The 22,026-nt window shown below is 50.9% G+C and overlaps 1 protein-coding gene across 1 annotated transcript in view; it reads right to left on the bottom strand.

The window, feature by feature from the left end:
* The window catches only part of LOC119451035 (low-density lipoprotein receptor-related protein 6), a gene marked incomplete at its 5' end in the record, with an annotated part of 156,837 nt that overhangs the window by 113,318 nt on the left and 21,493 nt on the right, over window positions 1–22,026 (bottom strand). Inside the window, 4 exons of the mRNA XM_037714466.2 lie at window positions 5,741–5,991; window positions 18,294–18,690; window positions 20,099–20,233; window positions 20,293–20,443. Coding sequence (XP_037570394.2) covers window positions 5,741–5,991; window positions 18,294–18,690; window positions 20,099–20,233; window positions 20,293–20,443 — 934 coding nt within the window. The remainder of the gene's footprint in view (window positions 1–5,740; window positions 5,992–18,293; window positions 18,691–20,098; window positions 20,234–20,292; window positions 20,444–22,026) is intronic.

A 22,026-nucleotide genomic window follows, 5' to 3' on the forward strand; every position in this document is an offset into this window, starting at 1 on the left:
TACACATTCGCTTCGAGTGCGAAGCCGAATGAGTTTTTCGAACTCATTTGATTGCGGAAGTCATTCGATTCGAATGGCATTAAATATCGCTGTGTAGCAGCTGAATAATGTCATTCGAGGCTAATGCCATTCAGTTCGAATGACATTAAATCGTCCAGTGTGACAGGGGTATAACACCTAAAGGAAGCAGAATGCCAGGCTGGGGTACAGTTGTACTCATTTGAAGCAGTGGGTGCCCGGCGGTGGTGGAAATCAACCCACCACCTCCCGCAAACAAAGCGGGCGCTCTACAACTAGGCCACGGAAGCAGCCGCACAGTGGCGGCGCCAGCCGTGCAGGGGAAAGAAAAACAAGAGCTCGTCTTCGCACATAGCGTTCATTGCAAGTGTTTCCTGGTAAAGATTACGGTTGCATAAGCTGCAATTGCTGGGAAGGGGCATCTGTAGCATACAAAGCAGGAAGTGACATTTGTGTTCTGATAGTGCTATGGAAAGGCCACGCATAGCTAGGACTGCCGAAGAGCAGCGCGAATATGATGAGCGACGAAAGAAACAGCAATGTGAATATGCACAATGACGTCGTGCTCAGGCTTGGCAGGACCCAGTTCAAGGCTACGTCAAATTGGTCCATCGGATCAAGTGATACCACAGCTTCGCTGGCCAACCATCTTCACAGCGTGGATTGTAGCGCATTTTTTTTTTTATTGCGATAGCAATTATATGGACACTTCAAGCGGATTTCTGCCGTCGCCACCGCCGTAAGGTTCCGTATAAAGTCCAAGGGCGCTGAAATCGTCGCCGCATGCCATATGCTGTATGTGCGAGTGAAAGCACGTGTGGGACGGGCGTTTTCACGGAGAGCAAACGCACGGCGGAGAGCAAATGCGACATCTTCCGTAGCGCGAAAGGCCGTGGTGGGATGAAAGGGAGGGATGGAGGCGACGTTGTGCTGCAGCACCCACAGCGCATCTTGCGACCGGGTGCAAGGGTAACTGAAGACTCAATCATGCACGCGCAAGGAGGAAAGCTGGAAGGCAGTGCGGGAAGGAGGGGGCTGCGGCTTCTACTATGCCAGCAACTGCGTAATTCTACTTTGCGCGGCTGCAGGCGATCGTGCGCACCGTATCTTGAAAGCGACCTGCACACGGCTCGTGCTCCTACCTTTGTATGCGCTGTGCTTTCGCTGCTCAGTTTCCATTGAAGCAATAGACCGCACGAACCTTAACTCGCTGCTACCGCCGCGCTTGCTCACGCCAGCATTTTTTTGACAGTGGTCGTCTGCGGTCATCAAGTGTGATCTATACATGTTTGCTTGTGCGTGCTGACACCATGCTTGTTAATTCAGTTAGTAACCGAATGTGTCCAAGTTAATACAGCCGATACAGAGCTATAAAACTACTACCCTTACTGTGTATAGCTCTCTCTACTAATTTGCTATTGCAATTGATGCTTCGCCTTTTGGGAGGAACTGCGACTTTTTTTTCTCAACGCCAAAAGCTGCACCTGGGGCAGCAATGCCCCCCTCTCCTGTCTTATCCTCAACCTTTGCTTTGTTGTCTTCGCCTTCACTTTGTTAGCACGTCAGTGGTAGCCCTTTCATGACCATCGATGATGTGCCCACCACTGCTTTCCGGCGTGTTCGGTTTAGCTTCCTTACCTGTTCTTGCATGCGGTGGAAGCAATTGCAGGAGCCGGAAGCACGTCATGGCCACATACCACATTTATGACACTGCCTTTCAGATGTGCAGAGCTGGAAGCACATTGCAGCATGCCAGTAGAGGCCTCGACTGGAAACTTTGAATTAACTGGTTGGATGCGCGCAGGCTTTTCTAACTATCCAGTACAGTCGAATCTCAATAATTCGAACTCGAAGGGGCCCGAAATTTTTGTTAGAATTAAAAGAAGTTCGAATTTAAGGAATGAGGTATTTTTGAAGTATTCTAGCACTATAGCACGATGCACAAACAGTGTGAGTCGTGAAATATCGTGGCGCGCAAGCGCATAGCAAGCTTAACCGTCTACGCCGGCCAACGCTTGGTTCCCGATAATGGCAGAAAACGAAACTTCTGGGAGCGGACGGCACCACCATGGCGACGGGCGGGTGCACGCGGAGACCGTCGAAGGTGAGGGAGGAGGACGGCAGGGAAGCCGATTTGGCCTCGGCAACTCCGCCGCTTCTGCGGCAGGGGCTTTGGAGGCTCCCCTCGCCCTCTCTCTCAACTCCCTCGCAGCTCCCTCACCTTCGACTGTCTCCGTGCGCGCCAGCCGCTGGTACAGCCGGCCCGGCACAGATTAGCCCACTCCCTGAAGTTTCGCTTTCTGCCGTTATCGGGAAGCGAGCGTTTGCCGGCGTGGGAAGTTTCGTTGGCGGACTGGGCCTCCGCTGCTGCATTAAGGGGTCTCTCCTAAGCTTTTGCTCTATGGCGGTGTCGGAGCAATGCCGGTCGGAGGCGCCGCCGCGTTATTTGGCACACTGCTGAGAGCATTGTCGGTCCGCGGTATGTTCAAATGAACTGTAGCAAATGCTTTCGCGTTCGAATTACCGAGCGTTTTCGCCCATTGAAATACACATAACTTTGACGGGACCACAGCGTCAGTTCGAATAAACCGGCAGTTCGAATTAAGCATCTTCGAATTAACGTGATTTGACTGTATAATTCGCATTGTAAAATATGGGACTGCACGAATTCTACAAGTTAACTGAATTTTCAAATAAATAAACTGGGATTGAATTGTTGAGGCAGGACTGTATAGACCTACACAGGGTTCGTACACAATATTTGGCTGGAAATTCAAGGACATTTCAAGGATTTCAAGGATGCAAAAAGGCAGAATTCAAGGAGTGTTAGCGTAATTTTATTTCCTCACATGACTTAGGAAAGGAGCCCTATTTTCGCATTAATTTCTCTTTCAAGAGCTGTTATCTCCGCTTCTTTTTCTTTGGCTGTTCGACGGAAACTTCGTCACCTTTCGCCTTTCTGGTGGCTCTTCAAGGCAGATTCCCCCATCGTTGCAATGTCGACCGTCTTCTGACATAATGCGCACATTGCTCGATAAGGATCGCTTGGTTCCGGTCTCACCCAGTGACGATAGTCCGTATGTTGCAGCCACGCAGGCTGAAACTTGCACTTCCCGCCTGGCATCTTGTCAAAGTAAACACACAACGCAAACGCGAACTTCACTGAAATGGTGCGCACGAGGCCGACAAACGGCCCGACTATAGTACCTAAAAGACACATACTAGTGTGCCGATAGCGGGTGTCGCGGTAGCACCGAGTGTGATGCCTGCCGCCGCCGGCCGCTTGGTGCGCTGCACTTCGAGACTGTGCCGGACCATGCTGAGACATGGGCGGACTTCAGGCAAGACACGACGCGAGTCTCCCCATTTGCCCGGCAATCTGCCTTTTATGTTCTTGTCCCAATCCGCAATACGTTCGGGGTCTGCGGACGCACTGGGTAATGAGATGAGCCGTTTCTTTCCGCATCTCTGGGAAATCGCGGTTTTGCGACCTGTTCAAAGTTTCTTTAGACAGACGAGTGCACACATAGATGCAAAAGACCCACTCACAATAAGAAAAGACTGCAACGAAAGCGGCAGCAAGGCGAGAAATGAACTAAGCATTGCAATCGACGCGTAGCAATCAACGCATCGCAAACGAACGCAAGTCGAACACCGCAGGATTTAGCATGGTGCCGACAGGCATCGCCGTCTGGTGGCCCGCGGCGGCAGGCATCACAGCCCGCGCCACCGTCCCGCGTTGGAGACTCTCGGTGGACGGCACACTAGAGTATATTCTAGGCACTATACGCAAGCCGAGCGAGCGACATGTCTCGCATTGGATTGGATTTCCAAGATGCATCACGTTGCCAGACGACGTAGGGGCTGCGAGATTTAAAACCGAAACTTCCTGATGTTGCCCTTTAGTCAACACAGCTTGTTTTCATGGGCATTCGTAAGCGAAAGGGCCTTAAATATCAGCATGACTTGCGGAGGTACATCGTTAATTTCCTGTAGCGGAACAAATCCCACGGGATTTTGAAGGATTACAAGGAGCCCACGGGTATTCAAGTAGTTTCAAGGGCCCTTGAACTTATACTGTCAATATCAAGGATATTCAAGGATTTCAAGGGGCTGTGCGAACCCTGCCTACACCACGACACTACATCACGAAGATGCAGTGGCGCTGTCGTCGGGAATGATTTTCGCACTGTAGGCACTCTGCTGCAGATCTGGTGATCCTATCTCAGTTGACGCTGGGTTTTTTCGGGTGCGTACACGGATCACAATTTTAAAAGAGATGGAAACGTAGTATGCCGGCAAGCTGCTTCGTGGTGGGTTAAGTTTTCATAGGTCTCCTGTTGATGAAAATTGTTGTAGACAATGGGCTGCCACGGTAAATGATTCTAATACCAGTTCATCAAGTATGTGCCAAACATTTTGTAAAAGTTAGGCTTCTGTGTTATGTTGCGTGGCATGCATTAGCCAGCAAGGGTGCTTAAGATCATTTAGCATGTCATGACAATTTCTCGCCTCACTAAGGGAAGGCTAGATTAAACCCTGGAATGGAGTGAGCAGATGCACAATTGGTCATTCACCAAACGAATTACCAATTTCTTCCGTATCATTGTACGATGGCCAGAGCAATCGGACGACCACAGCCTATACAGTTGGTCTGCGCAATCCACAGAATTATACAATATATCAAACTAATTCACGCTTTTTTTAGAGTTCTATATATATGGGTTCAACTGTACACAGCAACAGCAAAAGGAAGCACGGATCCAGACGCCCTTCTTGACTATGTCAGCTATCGGCCAATACCATATGCAACATATGCCGGCAGCTTCGAAATGGGTGAGGAGAATGCCTCTGTGGGAAAAGAGGGTGTTTGAGAAAAAGGTAACTTCGCGTTTGGCAGTTGTGTGCGACCCAACTCTATGGGTCACACACAACTGCAAAATTTGGCTGGGATGTTCACAGCCGCAGAAGCTAGCTGCGGAATGTGTGTTTTTTTTTTTTTTTTTTTTTTTCCGGCAAGCGAGAGTTCTGTGGGGAAAGCTGGAGATGCAAGCTTTCAAACAATACCAAAATGGCCCTTGTGGGGAGTGCATAGTTTCCGATTAGCTGGTGCCAGAAAAAGGGCAATTTTAGACCTCAATTTAAAGGTCTGCGTGTGGTCGGGGTTGTTATTGTTGATTGTTATAAGATGGGAAATAGATGGAATTTCGAAGCCTAAATTTGTAGCTCTGTGCAGAAGGGTCGCGGAGTGCGAAAATGACGAAACTGACAATACGATTTGTGGGGTGATTTTCTATCTTTATGTGCTGCGTGCCCCCTTAAACACAACGATGCTGTAGGTGGTCCAGGCATTGGTTAATGAGAAAACAATGAATGCAATAGCAAACAGCGCAGCAGCTGGCTTTATATAACCTTAGCACACCACTATTGCCTGTCCTAGCAGTTCTCAAGCTTGTGATCCTGGCGGATAGGCGCAGTTGCTAAACAGCTAGCACTCCAGCTCAAATAGTTCTGTTTGCATCACTAGTTACTCATCACACTGTGACAATCCATTTCCATTGCCCTGCTGCTCCCCAGTGACTTGACAGCAAGTGATAGAAATGCATTTCTTGGGATGCCCTCGTGACTACAACAATGTATTCTTCAGTGCGTAGTGAGAAAAAGAAAGGCTATCAAGACCACATGAATTTACTTAAGCTGAAATAGCAGAACGCAGCCTCACCAAGCAGTGTGAAGCCAAAGACATGTGGCAGCTGGTTGTCGAGCAGCACCCTCCGGTCGGACCCATCCAGGCGGGTGCTCTCGATGCGGTCGGTACGTGCGTCTGCCCAGTACAGCCGGCCATCCCGTGCATCCAGTGCAAGGCCATTGGGCCAGCCCAGGTCAGTGGAGACCAGCACACGCCGATCACTCCCATCCAGGGCAGCCCGCTCAATCTTGGCCGACTGGCCCCAGTCAGTCCAATACATCCACCTGGTCAGAGAGGCCATATGATACAGTCGAATCTCAATAATTCCAACTCGAAGGGGCCCGACAATCTGTTCAAATTAAAAGTAGTTCAAATTAAAAGGAGGACTTATTTTTGACGTATTCGTGCACCATAGCACGACGTACGAACGGTGCGAGTGGTGAAATATTGTGGCGCGCAAGCACATAGCGAGCAAGGGCCATGAAACTGCCCACGTCCACCAACGTTCGCTTTCCGATAACGGCAGAAAACGAAAAGTGCATTTGGCCTCGGCAACCCCGTCACTTCGGTGGCTCCCCTCGCCCTCCCTCTCAACTCCCTCACCTTCGACTGTCTCCGTGCGCGCTCGCCACCGTGCCGGTGCCGCCGCTCCCGCCAGCCCGGCACCAGCTTAGCCCGCTACCTGAAGTTTCGTTTTCTGCCTTTGAAGCGAGCATTGGCCTGCGTGGGCAGTTTCGTTGGCCGGACTGGGCCTTTGCCGTTGCTTCCCTCTGCGCCGCAAACGCAGCGTTGGCTGAGACGTCAGCACGCATGTTCCGGCGCGACGTAGGAACGGTGACCCTTGCCATTTTCTCTCTCTATCTTTTTTTTCTCCGCGCGGCGTTGAGGGGTCTCCCCTAACCTTTTGCTCTACGGCGGTGTCGGAGCAATGCCGGTCGGCAGCGCCGCCACGTGATTTGGCGCACTGCTCAGAGCAATGTCGGTGCGCGGTATGTTCGAATTAACCATCGCAAATGCTTTTGCGTTCGAATTACCGGCCGTTTTCGCCCATTGGAATACACATAACTTTGACGGGACCATAGCGTCAGTTCGAATAAACCGGAATTTCGAATTAAGCGTGTTCAAATTAACGAGATTCGACTGTACCACTTGGTCACCACCTCACACGAGCAAGATATTGCATGCCTCATAACTTTCATTACTCTGCAGAAACTGTCACTGAGAGCACGAGCATGTGGATTAGTCAGTGTAGCTTGATGACAGGCTCCGATTTCAGTATTCAATACAAACCAATAGAAATTCTAAAACAAGTAAAATAGACGATTTGGTTTAGATACGCAAGTCACATTACCATTGAGATGGCTCAGACGAAGACAATCCAAGGATAAAGAACCTGCTTACAGTTGCCAACCAGTTTTTCGGACCTGCTTGACATGCCTGCAGCACCATTACTTTCTCTACTGAACCAGTGCACATAGGCGACCCAAGTCTTCAACGCTGTACAGTGTCTCACTCAATTTTCCAGACATGATTCACGCGCACGACATCGGTAAAATGGTGCCTGTGAACAAATTTGGTGCCATTCAAGGTTGTCCTCTGCACTCGCTTTCATTTGCGAGGTGGTTTCTTGGCTTTCCGAGAGCCATATGGGCGTTGCGAATAGCTTTGACTTCGCACCAAACCATTTCTTTGGCTGCTGACAAGTGACAAAGCAGCGCTTGTTATGCTTAGCAGCAGTGTGGCTGTGATGAAAATTCACTGCTGTCTAGCTTGGTGGCCAGCGACAAATCACCACGAGAAGTTTGCCACTATGCTCATATGTTCGTACGAGTGACTCATCGGTGATCGGGCCTGAGATCATGTACATGGGCTAGACTGAAGGCCTCAGAAGCAGCATTCAAATGGAAGGCGTGTGACTGGCCTGGTTGGCAATCCATTCTAAGCAGCGTTGAAGTCTGTGGGCAGCAAGTGCTGTAGTCAGCGAAACTTGCAAAGTGAATTCGGCTAGCATTTGGGCAGCATTGCTGTGACGTGTGATACACATCAAGCTGTGTCACAGGCAAATGAAAAATGCCCCTGTGGGCCTCGACCATCATGAAATTTCAAGCAGACTAAACTACAACACTGACACACAACAATGTCACTTGTACGAATCTTTATCCTTTGCAACTGTACCTGTTCCGAAGGCAGTGGTTATGAGCACACCCCTGTTTTATCAGCATTCTATGAGAAGCATGGTCCATCAATGACTTATTATAATTCACTGTGCGTGTTTCACCTGTTGTCGCAGTGATTCAAGCCACTGCACTCAATCAGCAAATTTCTTCTGCCATTGTTAGCCCAAAAGCGCGTGCTGCAACAGCTCGGGTCAGCGGTCACTTGTGGTAAAATTTTTCCGTTGCAGCTGTACCTATTCATAAGGCAATGGTTATGAGCACACCACTGTTTTGTCGGCGTTCTTTGAGAAGCATGGCCGATCGATGGCACTGTCTGTGCATTTATTTGAACGTACGATGGTCTCTTTGCATTATTATCTGAATAAAATTTGTCAGTTGAAGTCCAGCGCTCGGTCCTATCCAACCTCATTTACGGTAGCTTTGTTTGCGCCTAGTAACTATGTCACAGCAATTGAATCAACACCAACTAGCCCAACTCTCTTCGTTAATGTAGAGTGTAGTCCGCTTATAACGTAAGTTGCCGGAGTCGCGAATATCCACACTATAAGCAGTAATGCACTAAACCAAAACAACTATTTTATTGCGACAATGGACACTCCAGGCGCATTTCTGCCGCCGCTGTCATGGTGCTTTAGGTTCCGTATTCGCTTACTAAATAAATTAACAAGCACGGTGTCACGCGCGCACAAGCAAACATGAACACATCTCGCTCGTTGACCGCGGAAACGAGCTGTCAAAACGCTCGAGTGACAAAGCACGGCGAGCCAATTGACCTCCGTGCTATCATGCCTCTTGCTTCAACGCAACCTATAAGCGGCGAAAACACGGCGCACGGCGGACTTTCCCCGTCGCAGATTGCTTTCAAGATAGGGCCAAGGCGATCGTATCGCCAACGATCGTCCTGTTTCGGTCCACTGAAACCGTTCCGCATTGCTCTGCTGGTGAAAATCCTCTCCTTCTGTTTCCGCCAGTCCCGAACGCAAGTTTCACATTGTCCAAACACTTGTGGTGCGGCCTGATTTCCGTACGTCTCCAAACACACGATCACTTTCCTTTTAAATGCGGCATCATGATAAACTTGGTACTTCATGCTGATAGAGAATGTGAAGACAGACGGTAGACTACTGCCTAAGCACTGCACTGCAGCACACGGAGGAAGCTACGGTAGCTACGCTAGAGTAGCTAGGCTCAACACACGTGCGAGGCGGCCATTTACAAATGCCGACGGCTATATGGTAACGCAGATTTAGGGTCGTACTCGATTCTAATGCGCATGCAATTTTTGGACCCGTTTTATCTGAAAAAAAGTGCGCGTTAGATTCAAGTAAACACGGTATTTGTGGCTTGAGGAGAGCATTTGCTGTCTAGGTTGACTGCCAAACTTCCAGGCAGCCACACTGCAAACGGTATTTCGTGTCCCACAACTGCACTATAAGCAATATGCGTATACAGTAGAACCTCGCTGATAAGTTCCCGCTTAATACGATTTCTCGGCTCCTACATTCGCAATTGCGAAAAATAAACATAACCCCATAGAAGAATGTGTTAATATGTTCCGGTTAATATGTTCCCGAAAAAAAAAGTCGCAGTTTCACCTGAAAGGCGAAGCATCAATTGCGACAGCAAATTTGAAGAGAGCTATACGGAGTAATGATAGCAGCTTTATCAGCTGTATAAACTTGGACATGCAGCAGCACCGGCAACACGCAGAACTGTTGTCGACGCCGTCGGCGTTTTGCCCGCGTTCGCTCAAAATGCGTTCGGCGTTGGTGACTGTTGCCGGAGCCTCTGATATAAATAGGCACTTGGTGCCGCAGCTAAACATCGCCTCCCTTCCCTCTCCCACCCCTCCTCTCCCCCACGGCCTTTCGCGCGTTGGAAGAAGGCACGTTTGCTCTACATATATGGTGATTGTAGAGGAGGAAAGAGACGCCTGCTTCTGCAGCCCTTAAGGGAGCACAGCGCAGAACGCGCGTTTGTTCTCCGCCGTGCGTTCACTCCCCGTGAAAGCGCGCGTCCCTCGCGCCCTTTCACTCGCACATACAGCGTTCGGCGCGCGGCGACGATTTCATCTCCATTGACGTCATACGGAACCTCACGGCGACGGCGACGCCGACGACAGAAATCTGCTTTTGAGTGTCCATATAATTGCTATCGCAATAAAATACGATTATTCGGCAGCAGCGTTCAGCATTGCGGCAAACTGCGGTGGTATGATACGTTCTGCAGTGAAAAATTATCATTCAGGTGTGCAAAAAAGGCCGCTCTCATGTGCTTGTGAAGCCCTAAGTGGCAAACAGCCGCCGCGCGACTTCTCGCAGTGCTCCATCCGCCCCCCCCACCCCACCCCCCCCTCCGCGACTTCTCCGCATTGCTCGTTCGCCCAAAGTGATGAAGCGCGGCAGCAGCGGCGAGCGAATTGACCTTTGCGCTACCTCGCCCCTCACTTCAACACGAACTACTAAGCAGCGAAAACAGGCGGACTACGACTTGGCGAGATCGTAGCGGAGGTGGTGGTGGACGAGGCGCCTGAAGACGGCGGCGAGAACGAAGGCTTGCGCCCACCGGCTACCTTCGCCGAAGCCTTTGCTGGCCTGGAAGCCTTACAAAGCTTCTTTCGCACGAAAGACAATGAAAATGCGGACAAGGGTCTGCAATGTGCACAAAAGGAGTTGTTCCTGTCCAAGGGTGTGACGCACCAGCAGAAAATATTGTTACGTGTGGAAGGACACAGACGAAAGAGGCTATTTACAGGCTATTTACACTGAAGCCAGACAGCCAGGCCCACACTCGCTCACACCAAAGCACAGACACACTTCATCGTCTTTCGCGCGGCGGCTCGTCTCTTCAACATCTTTCGATGCTATCGTAATACTACCCCCCCGGCGGCAAAAGCGCCGTCACGGTGCTGTTAAATATCCAAGGTGCTTGGAGAGGTGTAGGGTTTGAGCCGGGCGACGTGGACAATATCACTGGTTGTCACAGCGGAGGACGTAGTGGGCGTGGCTAGAACGATTTCGTAGGTGACATCGGTCACTTGGCGGAGCACGCGATATGGGCCTGTGTAACAGGAGAGCAGTTTTTCACAAAGGCCAACTTTATGCGATGGTGACCAAAGCAACACGAGGGTGCCGGGCGCAAAATGCACATCACGGTGACGGAGGTCGTAGCGCTCTTTCTGTTTTTCTTGAGACACTTGCAGACGAGCACGCGCAAGTTGGCGAGCATGGTCAGCACGGGCGATTGCATCACGGGCATAATCGCTAGTTGAAGCTTTGGGGGACGGAAGCACAGTGTCTAGTGGTAACGTCGGTTCTCGGCCATACAAGAGGTAAAACGGGGAAAAGCCAGCAGTTTCGAGACGGGAAGAGTTGTATGCAAAGGTAATGTAAGGTAGAGCCAGGTCCCAGTCACGGTGGTCGGCGGAAACGTACTTCGATAGCATGTCCGTAAGCGTGCGGTTCAAACGCTCAGTGAGGCCGTTCGTTTGTGGGTGGTAGGAGGTGGTAATTTTGTGCTGTATTGAGCAGGCACGCATGATGTCGTCAATGACTTTGGACAAGAACGTACGGCCACGGTCGATGAGCATTTGACGCGGAGCACCATGCATCAAAATGATATCGTGTAGGAGGAAGTCCGCGACGTCAGTACCGCAACTGGTCGGAAGAGCGCGTGTGACGGTGTAGCGGGTCGCGTAGTCCGCAGCGACGGCAATCCACTTGTTTCCTGATGTAGATTCCGGAAAGGGGCCGAGAAGGTCTAAGCCAACACGATGAAAGGGCTCGGCAGGGATGTCGAGCGGCTGCAGGTAACCAGCGGGGAGCTGGGAAGGCTTCTTGCGTCGTTGGCAAAGTTCACAAGCGGCGACGTAACGCCGTACGGAACGGGCAAGACCCGGCCAGAAAAAACGGCGACGTACTCGTTCATAGGTTCGAGAGACGCCGAGGTGTCCTGCCGTTGGGGCGTCGTGAAGCTCGTCTAGAACGGTTGAGCGGAGGTGTTTAGGGACTACAAGTAGGAACTCGGAGCCGTCCGGATGAAGGTTACGATGGTATAGAGTACCGTCGCGGAGTACGAAGAGGCATAGAGTAGTATCGGCCGGAGAGTGTTCCAAACGGTCGATGAGTGCTCTGGTGTAGGCATCACGACGTTGCTCGTCGGCGAAATGAAGGAGCTGGGATACTGAGAAAACGGAAGCAGCACTGTCAGTATTGGAGGAGTCAGAGTCGTCAACAGGGTAACGCGACAAGCTGTCAGCGTCTTGGTGCAGGCGGCCAGACTTGTACACCACGGAATATGAAAATTCTTGTAGCCGCAAAGCCCATCGACCAAGCCGGCCTGTAGGATCTTTTAGCGATGAGAGCCAGCAGAGAGCATGATGGTCAGTGACGACAGAGAAAGGGCGACCGTAAAGGTAAGGGCGGAACTTCGCAACTGCCCAGACAACAGCAAGGCATTCTCTTTCCGTAATGGAATAGTTGCGCTCCGATGGTGATAGGAGGCGGCTTGCGTAAGCAATAACGCGATCCTGGCCACGTTGACGCTGGGCTAAGACGGCACCTACACCATGACCGCTGGCATCTGTACGCAATTCTGTAGGGACATCAGGGTCGAAGTGGGCGAGAATGGGCGGTGATGTGAGAAGAGTGACGAGACGAGAGAAGGCGGTGGCTTCTGAAGTACCCCACGAAAATTGTACGCCTTTCTTCAGAAGATTAGTGAGGGGTCTAGCAATTGCCGCGAAATCCTGAACAAAACGACGAAAGTACGAGCATAGCCCAACAAAACTGCGAACGTCTGCAGCTGTCTTCGGAACCGGAAAGTCTCGGACGGCGCGAGTTTTGTCGGGATCAGGCTGCACTCCGGAAGCGTCGACGAGATGGCCCAGAACAGTAATTTGGCGGCGGCCAAAACGACATTTGGACGAGTTGAGTTGCAGCTTCGCCTTTCGAAATACATCAAGTATAGCTGTTAGACGCTCAAGGTGAGAGTCGAACGTCGGCGAGAAGACGATGACGTCGTCGAGGTAACAGAGACACGTTGACCATTTAAAACCTTGGAGCAAGGAGTCCATCATACGCTCAAAGGCGGCCGGGGCATTGCATAACCCAAACATCATTACTTTAAATTGGTATAGGCCATCAGGTGTTACGAACGCGGTTTTTTCTCTGTCCATGTCGTCGACAGCAATCTGCCAGTATCCAGAGCGAAGATCAATAGAAGAAAAATAGCTGGAACCGTGAAGGCAGTCAAGGGCGTCGTCGATTCGTGGGAGCGGGTAGACGTCCTTCTTAGTAATTTTGTTCAAATGACGGTAGTCTACACAGAAGCGCCACGTGCCGTCCTTCTTCTTAACCAACACCACAGGTGACGCCCAGGGACTCGAAGAAGGCTCAATGATGTCTTTATCTAGCATTTTGGTTACTTCATTTTGAATTACCCGGCGTTCCGACGCAGAAACGCGATATGGTCGTCGGTGAATAGGCGTAGCATCGCCAGTAAGAATCCGATGCTTGACCGCGAGCGTCTGGCCTAAAGGGCGATCGTCGAAGTCGAAAATATCTCTGTAGGCCGATAAGACTTTAGAAAGGTCTTCAGCCTGAGTAGAGGACAGGTCCGCCGCAACCATTTTCTTTATGTTGGGATCGGTGCCCGAGGCTGGCGCGAGGGGAACGCCAAGCTCGGAAGAACCATCGGTTGATAAAGCTGCCACTTGATGGTCGCCGAGGCAGTCAACGTTGGCAAGGCAAATACCTTGCGGGAGAATTTGTTTTGCGAATCCAAAGTTGAAGATAGGCATGCGAGTGCAGTTATTAGTAATGGTAAGAATACTGTGAGGCACGGTGACGTCATACTGTAGTGGAATGTCGGGCAGAGGAGTGACGAGGTACTCGCCATCAGGAACAGGTGGGGAAGACAACAGTTCAATATAGGCTATTGACTTTGGTGGTAGGCGAATAAAGCCTTTGGGGCGTAAGCGGCATTGGGGTTCATCAGCAGGTTCTGCGAGAATCGGCAACTCAAGGCGAAGGATGCTGGCAGAGCAGTCAATAAGAGCAGAATGTGCAGAAAGAAAATCGAGTCCGAGAATTAGGTCGTGGGGGCAATGAGCAAGCACGGTGAAGAGGACAGGAGTGTGGCGGCCGGCGATGCTGACACGTGCCGTACACATGCCGACGATAGGGACAGTACCGCCATCCGCGACGCGGACGACGCGTGCCGACGCTGGGGTGAGGAGCTTTCTGAGTCGTCGTCGGAAGGCAGCATTCATAACTGAAATATGGGCCCCTGTATCGATCAGTGCAGTGACAGGATAGCCGTCGACGTCAACGTCAAGAAGGTTTTGGTTCGTAGGCAACGTGAGCAGAGGATTTGAGGGCAGGGTCGACAACGCAGCTTCACCTCCAGAAGCTGCAGTGTCTAGTTTTCCGGCGGCATCCGGGAGGCGATAGGCGGCGACGAAAATCGACGGGGTTGGGGCGAACGAGACTGGTGGCGTCGAGGTGAGGGCGAGCGGCTGTAGCGAAGGTTCGGAGCAGGGGCATCAGCGACAGTGGGTTCATGGCGGGAGGCATAGGGAACAGAAGGTCCGAAGGTGCGGGGATAAGCGGCGGCGTATGTCCCAGGAGGAGGTGGCCATCGGTTGCGGCAGTGACGAGCGACGTGGCCGATGCGACAGCAGTGGAAGCAGATCGGCCTGTCATCAGGGGTACGCCATTCGGACGGGTTACGGCGAGATGAGGCAGAAAGGGACTAGCGAGGGCAAGGAGGGCCACTAGAGAACTGGGGAACGCTAGGTGGAGACATTGAACACACGGAGTTCAGACCCATGTTTTCAAATTCCTGTCTGACGACGGCCTGAATCATCGCAATCATGGTAGCTGGCGGATCAGGAGGCGTCGCGGAGAAAGCTGAGGAACAGGCAGCCTCGAGCTCGCGACGAACAATACGGGTCACGTCGTCACAGGTGGTGGCCTGACGCGGTCGACCCTCACATGTCGACGTAGCAGCAGTGTTGGGTAGCCGCGTGATGTGGGGTGTGATACGGTGGCTCTTAGCGTGTTCAAAGAGACGGCATTCTTTTATGATGGCGTCGACAGTCGAGACGTTGCCGAAAACAAGCAAATTGAAAGCGTCGTCGGCAATTCCTTTTAGCACATGGGCCACTTTATCTGCTTCGGACATAGTATCGTCAGCTTTGCGGCATAGAGCCAAGACGTCGAGGATGTATGAAACATACGGCTCTGTAGAGGTCTGCACACGAGACGCAAGAGCCTTCCTCGCGGCAACCTTGCGCCCAAGAGGGTCGCCGAACAGGTCCCGAAGCTGTTCTTTGAAAGTGTCCCAACTGGTGAACTCATCGTCATGCGTTTGGTGCCACACGCGTGGGGTGCCGCCGAGATAAAAGATGACATTGGCGAGCATAATCGTTGGGTCCCACCTGTTATTAGCACTGGCGTGTTCATAGAGCTTGATCCACTCGTCAACATCCTGTCCCTCCAGGCCAGAGAACACACCAGGGTCGCGATGTTGGGCAACCGTGACGATAGGCGTAGTCGGGCGAGCCGAAGCCGTTGCAGAGGCGGTCTCGTCACCTGGGGGGCATGGTGACAAGCTCGATTTACCGACCACTTCAGAGTTCCGTGGTGAGGACGGGGATCGCTAACCTCCACCAGAATGTTACGTGTGGAAGGACACTGACGAAAGAGGCTATTTACAGGCTATTTACACTGAAGCCAGACAGCCAGGCCCACACTCGCTCGCACCAAAGCACAGACACACTTCATTGTCTTTCGCGCGGCGGCTCGTCTCTTCAACATCTTTCGATGCTATCGTAATAATATAGTCGAATGTCGATAATTCGAACTCGAAGGGGCCCAAAAATTTGATCGAATTAAAAGGACTTATTTTTGACATATGTGTGCACCATAGCGCTACGTACGAATGGTGTGAGTCGTGAAATATCACGGCGCGCAAGCACATAGCGAGCAAGGGCCACGGAACTGCCCACGCCGGCCAACACTTGCATCCCGATAGCGCCTCTTCCTCTTCACAACCACAATCTCTCTCTCGCATCCCGATAACGACAGTGAACAAAACTTCAGGGAGCGGGCCGCGCGCGCGGCGACAGCATCGAAGGCGAGGGAGGAGGGCGGCAGGGAAGCGCATTTGGCCTCGGCAACCCCGTCGCTTCGGTGGCTCCCCTCGCCCTCCCTCTCAACTCCCTTGTAGCTCCCTCACCTTCAACTCTCCGTGCGTGCCCGCCGGCCCAACGCCAGCTTAACCCGCACCCCTAAGTTTCGTTTTCTGCCGTTGAAGCGAGCGTTGGCCGGCATGGGCAGTTTTGTTGGCCAGACTGGCCCTCCGCGTTGCTTCCCTCTGCGCCGCAGCTGCTGCGTTGGCCGAGACGTCGGCGCATACACGCGTGTTCCGGCGCGACGCTGAAACGGCGACCTTACCATTTGAGAGAGGACATTTTCGCCGCGGTATTTTTTTTCTTTTTTTATTTCTCCGCACGGCGTTGAGGGGTCTCTTATAAGCTTTTGCTTTATGGCGGTGTCAGAGCATTGCCAGTCGGAGGTGCCTCCACGTGATTTGGCATGCTGCTGAGAGCATTGTCGGTGCGTGGTTATGTTCGAATTAACCGCCACAAATGCTTTCGCGTTCAAATTACCGAGCGTTCTCGCCCATTGGAATACACATAACTTTAACACAGCGTCAGTTCGAATTAACGAGATTCGACTTTAACTATGTTTTGCAAGAAATAAATGTTTTCTGCCTTTGCACCTCAATATGGGCTTGTCAGCTTCAATTTTTACGAATTCGGATCGTACGTTTTCCCGGATCGTACGTTTATTTTTCACGTATTCTTTGAAAACGTATGAACGAGGTTCTACTGTACATAGAGTGCTATGGGAAAATTAACGGGAGTCTGAAAAGACCGTATTATATCCGGTCCTGCACTATAAGCGGTTACGTTATATGTGGTCTATACTGTACTCACACAATTACTAAATTTCTTGTTCTGCCATTGCTAGTCCAAACATGTGTGCCGCTACAAAACAAAATGCCTTATTACTGCACTGCCCTTGGCCTATGTGGGCCTGCCACACAGTGCTGTGTACTGCATTCCCCTGGCAGGCCCGGCCAAACAGGTCACTTCATTAACACTAGGCTGAGCCAGCACAGCAACAGTTTCAAGTCTTTCCTATGCTCTAATCTTGCCTTGCATTGCAAAGAGTGCAAGTGTACCCCGAAGTTGCCAGAGAGGCAAGTACTAATTTGGTGAAACTTTTTAGCACCTGACGCGACAGGCTTTATGATAGCCTCCTTCTGCTCCAATGTGATGGTGTTTTGCTTCCGCTTTACACTTGGCTCATTCATATTGTCGTGAAATCGGTGAAAAGCGATAAGGTGCAAGGAAACCGCTAGCATGCTGCAATGCGAACCAAGTCAATTGTGTTTGAGCAGCACGTGGCACAGAATATGGTGCACCGGCTACGCAACTGGGGTAGTACTCTTGGGCGACCTCCATGACTTTCGGCGATACCTAGTTTCACTTTCGCAAGATTTCACGAACCCATCGAAGTATATGGACGACAGAGCTTGGCAACAGCGCCAGAAACACTGTTGGCCATATATGAGGACGCGTTCGGCCCGTAAAAGTGAAACCATCTGATTCGCTGCCTTCTCGCGGCCCTGCTGAATGAGCGCGCCAGCTTGGTTTGGTCGGCTTGTGGCCTCCGAGATTGCACTGACACAATCTCGGAGGTCATGCCTTGCTGCATCAGCCAGTGTAGAACACCGCAGTGAGAGAGAGAAGTGGAGGAACTGGCTTTTAACACAATGCGCGCAAGCATCATCATCGACATGTGGTGCAGCACAGCTTAGGCGTGGCAGCCTACGAGATTGCTACCTAGGCAGGCACGCCTGCGCACCTAGCTTCGCTGCACCACAGCGCAAGAGAGGTGCAATATGATGAAAAGCACTGCTTGTGCGTGGCCACCGTGCGGGCAGCTACTTGACGCAGCAATGTTAACTGCTGCACCCGACGAGTGCCAAGCCTGGCAGAAAGCGATATGCTCGGTGCACAACCGTCGCCGTCGGTATTTCTTGCTTCCTAGATGAATGTAGTTCGATATATCCAATGCAGAACAATTTTAGTTGGTTAAAAGGAGATTTTAAATACACAGATGTCTAAGGAAATTTCAAGGGCAATTGCATTTACTTGGTTATATCCCGTTTCGTTAGAACAAGGTTCTAGTGTATATTAGTCCTCTTTGGCAGCAGCAACTATGGGCTAAATGGTGTCGGCGTTTAAACATGTCAAAAATACACTCGTGCAAACCAAGCCTAAGTAATTAGCGAACAATCATGGCAAGTATTTTAGTTCGTTCCAGCCGACTCACCCCTGCGGAGGGTCAAGCACAATGGCTCGAGGCTCAGCGAGGCCCTCGGCAATGAGGACCTTGCGGGCAGTGCCATTGAGTCGGGCCACCTCTATGCGGTCAGTACCCGTGTCCGTCCAGTAGAGGTTGCGTGCCACTACATCAACGGCCAGGCCATCGGGGTGCTGCACTTCCAGCGTAACAACGGCCTCCTGGCCTGTGCCATTGAGAAATGCCCGCTGGATCAGGCACAGCTCGTCATCCGTCCAGTAAACGCGGCCCTCTACGGGGTCATAATCCAGTGCAATGGCATGTTTCAGGCCTCGCAGAGGCAACACCACATCTGTGTAGTCCAGTGTGTCCAGAGAGATGCGCCGCAGATCCTTGCGACGTGCCAGAAGTAGGATCTGTTCTGCACCTGCAGTGAAGACGGCTGTGGTCACTAGTTACAGAGAAAACCCTTAACGTAAAGCAGAGAGGTTAAGGGGTGATGCGGCTTTCGCAGCGTGAGAAATGGCCAAAAATCTATATTTTGAAAATAGTTTCCTCTTTTTCCATCTGATTCCAAATATCTACACTGAACACTACGTAGAAGTGCTCTAAAAAATTTGTTGTATCAGCCAAGGTGGCAAAATATTTCGCAGAGATCACAAAGCCAAAAATATCTCCAGTACAGGGCAACAAAGTGCCACCATCTCGTTGGACAGCGCATTTTTTTTCCATCTTCAAATATGCCACTTCTCCTCCATAGAAGTACACGAAAAGCAAATCTGGAGACTACAGCACGCTTCGCCACTGGTCTGGCGCTCGCTCCGCATTGGCGTCGTCTGGCCTTTGAACCTCACGAACTCCCGACGCGACCACTGTGATCTCGACAAGTATCGAGATCACAGTGGTCCAAGTGTGGCCAATCCCTATTTACTGGACGTCTCAGAGGCACGGCTAAGCAATCCCAGCATCAGCGCTATGGACTTAACGACCAAGCACTTCGCGCGCGGAATCCTTGGACATGCGAATAAAGCCTTTTGAGCATTAGTGCTTCTGACTTCACTTTAAAGGGCCCCTCACAAGGCCACATAGCAACTTTTGGTTATATGCTGGAAGTTGTTACGTGCCATCTAGGGATGTTCTACGGCAAGATTTTTCAAATTAGTTCATTAATAGCTGGGATAGAAAAAATTGGGAGGACGCTTAAGCTTCGCTTTTAAGAGAGGAACGCGATAGCATTCAAAGATCCCCGGTTGCTACTCATGGTTCCCGACAACTGCAGCTTAAGCAGCCGTAATGGTTACTGGCAAACACTGGCAGCGAACGCTATGTACGTAGGCAAGCTTTCTGGTGGAAACGCGGCCTCTTGCTTGGGCCAATCCCGGAGATAGTGCACAACCCCGCCAAAAAAAATCTGCATAATTTTCAGGTTTCCGTTTTTGTTTTGTACTTTTAATACTTCACTCTGAGAAGATTTAACATAAAAGGCATGCGCTCTGGGTGTTGTTTCATGATATTTGTTTGTGGATTGTCATTCTCAAAATCCCGAGGAATAGCTTTGCCAAGAATGTATGAGCAACATTAATGATAGAATGGTATGGCATACCTAAACGTGGTTGGGGATGATTTTCTCGGCCGTGGGCACCAATGCCGACGCCGGATTTTCTGCAACACGGGGCCCTAAACGCTATCGCGTTAATATTTCACTGCTGCGAACCCATAATTTCAGGAGGCGGGTGTCACTGCCAACATAGACACTCTCTCCACTTGGCCCCATGTAGCCTCCGCCCTGCCTCTTTGTCCCGTGTAAGCCAGCCTGAATGCAAGTAAAGGCGCACCTTTGGCACAGGTGCGCGAGTCGTTGAGCAGTCGCACACCCGTCGGGCAGGCACAGCTGTAAAAGGGGGCCTCGGACGACACCAGGCACAGGTGCGAGCAGCCACCGTTGTTGTAGCTGCACTGGGAGCCCTCACCTGCAAGGTTCTGGCTCAGTGATACTGCCATAAGGACAGCACAGTTGTCGCCAACCTACCCTTGGGTTGGCGCACAGGGCTGTAGGCCTGGATGTCCATGGGGTCCAGCTCCCCAACAAGCACCGTGCGCTTCTGGCCACCGGTCTGCTTGGAACATGACAGCACTGCCCGCAGCTGCCAGTCTGTCCAGTACAAGGTGTCACCCACAACCTGCACGAGGTCAGCACAGCAGGGTCACAATTTATTCGCTTGCCTCAAAGGGTTTTAACTAATGTTGTTCTTGACGAATGAGCGTGCTGCATTTTATGCTTTTACCTGGACCACCTCACTATGCAATATGTGAGGAAGCATGAGGCAATACACTATATTTACGACTAAACAATTTTTCTCGTCCACTTGTCTCCTTTAGCTAGCTGCGAAATGTTTTGACCGCTCATCTGCCTTCTCTCCAAGAGAAATCTCATCCCTTCAGGCAAGCCCCTGTAGACAGCATAAGCCTTTATTAAGAATCCCAAAAGTTGTTCCTCTTATTACTTGCTTGTTCCCACTGGCTAGAAAGCCAGTGAAGACACATAAAGAAATCAAAGAAAATGGTACCTTGAAAACAATGCTTTATCAATAATCCAAGAACATCTGACAGCAACGCACAAAAATGTCTATATCCTTCTTCAGAAAAGTCCCAAGAATGTTTTTTCTTTAAATACTTTTCTCCGTGAAATTCAAACTAAAAAAAATGGGCGTTTAGTTGCCTTGTATGTGCTGAGAATAGACATAGTCTTGGAAGTGTTTCCACATAAACTCATGAGGTGTGTTTAGCATGGATGGACAACCCACTATTCCCTGCTCGGTTTCCTGGTGCATTTAGTTGGACGTTACATGAGTGAACAGTTTCGTTATTAAGGTGGCGTTTCTCCGCTTTACATGTGCCATACAGCCATTGCAACACATTTCGTTGACTTGACACCAAAGCGCAACTTTGGTCGCTGACGAGGCGCGCTGGTTAGGCCTAGCCAGCAGGGTTGTCGAGCAGCATGCCGTCGCAGGAAGCTCGCCCTTAATATGTTCGTACCCGTAGACCGTGAGTTCTCAAGGAGTTCCACAGGCCCCTCCTTGGGGTTCCGTGAGCTGCTGATAAATATTCCCTGAAATTCACAAGGATGGCTTGGTGGGCTAGTTTGTAAAGCATTCTAAGGGGGTGACAGCACACACAGACAGGGACCGAGCGAAGGACACTGTCACCAGCGCCTGTTGTTTCTTCACTCCGTCTCCGTCTGTGTGCTCGCAAAGCTTTTAAGACGGTGAACACGAGGTGCGCTCAATCCAAGGAGCCTCCATCATGCCCGACTGTCAAAAAGCACATTAGAGTACGTAAGTGAAACACACGAGCTGCATAATAAATCCGCCAGCAGTTTGTCGCCAGCCAGCTTCCAAACACGAACAGCGCACCTAAGCTTTTGTACATAAATCTCGGAGGCCGTAAATAACCTTCATACACATTTCTCCAGTTTTAAGATAGGTGAAAAATGCACGAACCAGCGCAACACATTTGGTTCTAGTACGGTAGCTTGGCGAGCGCTGCAAATGTGCGACGCAAAAGAGCAAAGACGGCATTAACACTTAACCGAAACTGAGTGGCGGAGTCCGCATTGCCACAGTCAGTGAAAATCATATGTAATACGTAAATGACAGCAACGCCAGAACGCTTTGTGCCTAATTGTGCCTTTAAAACCTTTAGTCTTGCATTTATTGCCGCGCATAACACTGCATAGTCGCCATCCATGATCGCGTCGTCA

The sequence above is a fragment of the Dermacentor silvarum genome, chromosome 4, assembly GCF_013339745.2.
Source record: "Dermacentor silvarum isolate Dsil-2018 chromosome 4, BIME_Dsil_1.4, whole genome shotgun sequence".
Lineage (NCBI taxonomy): Eukaryota > Metazoa > Arthropoda > Arachnida > Ixodida > Ixodidae > Dermacentor > Dermacentor silvarum.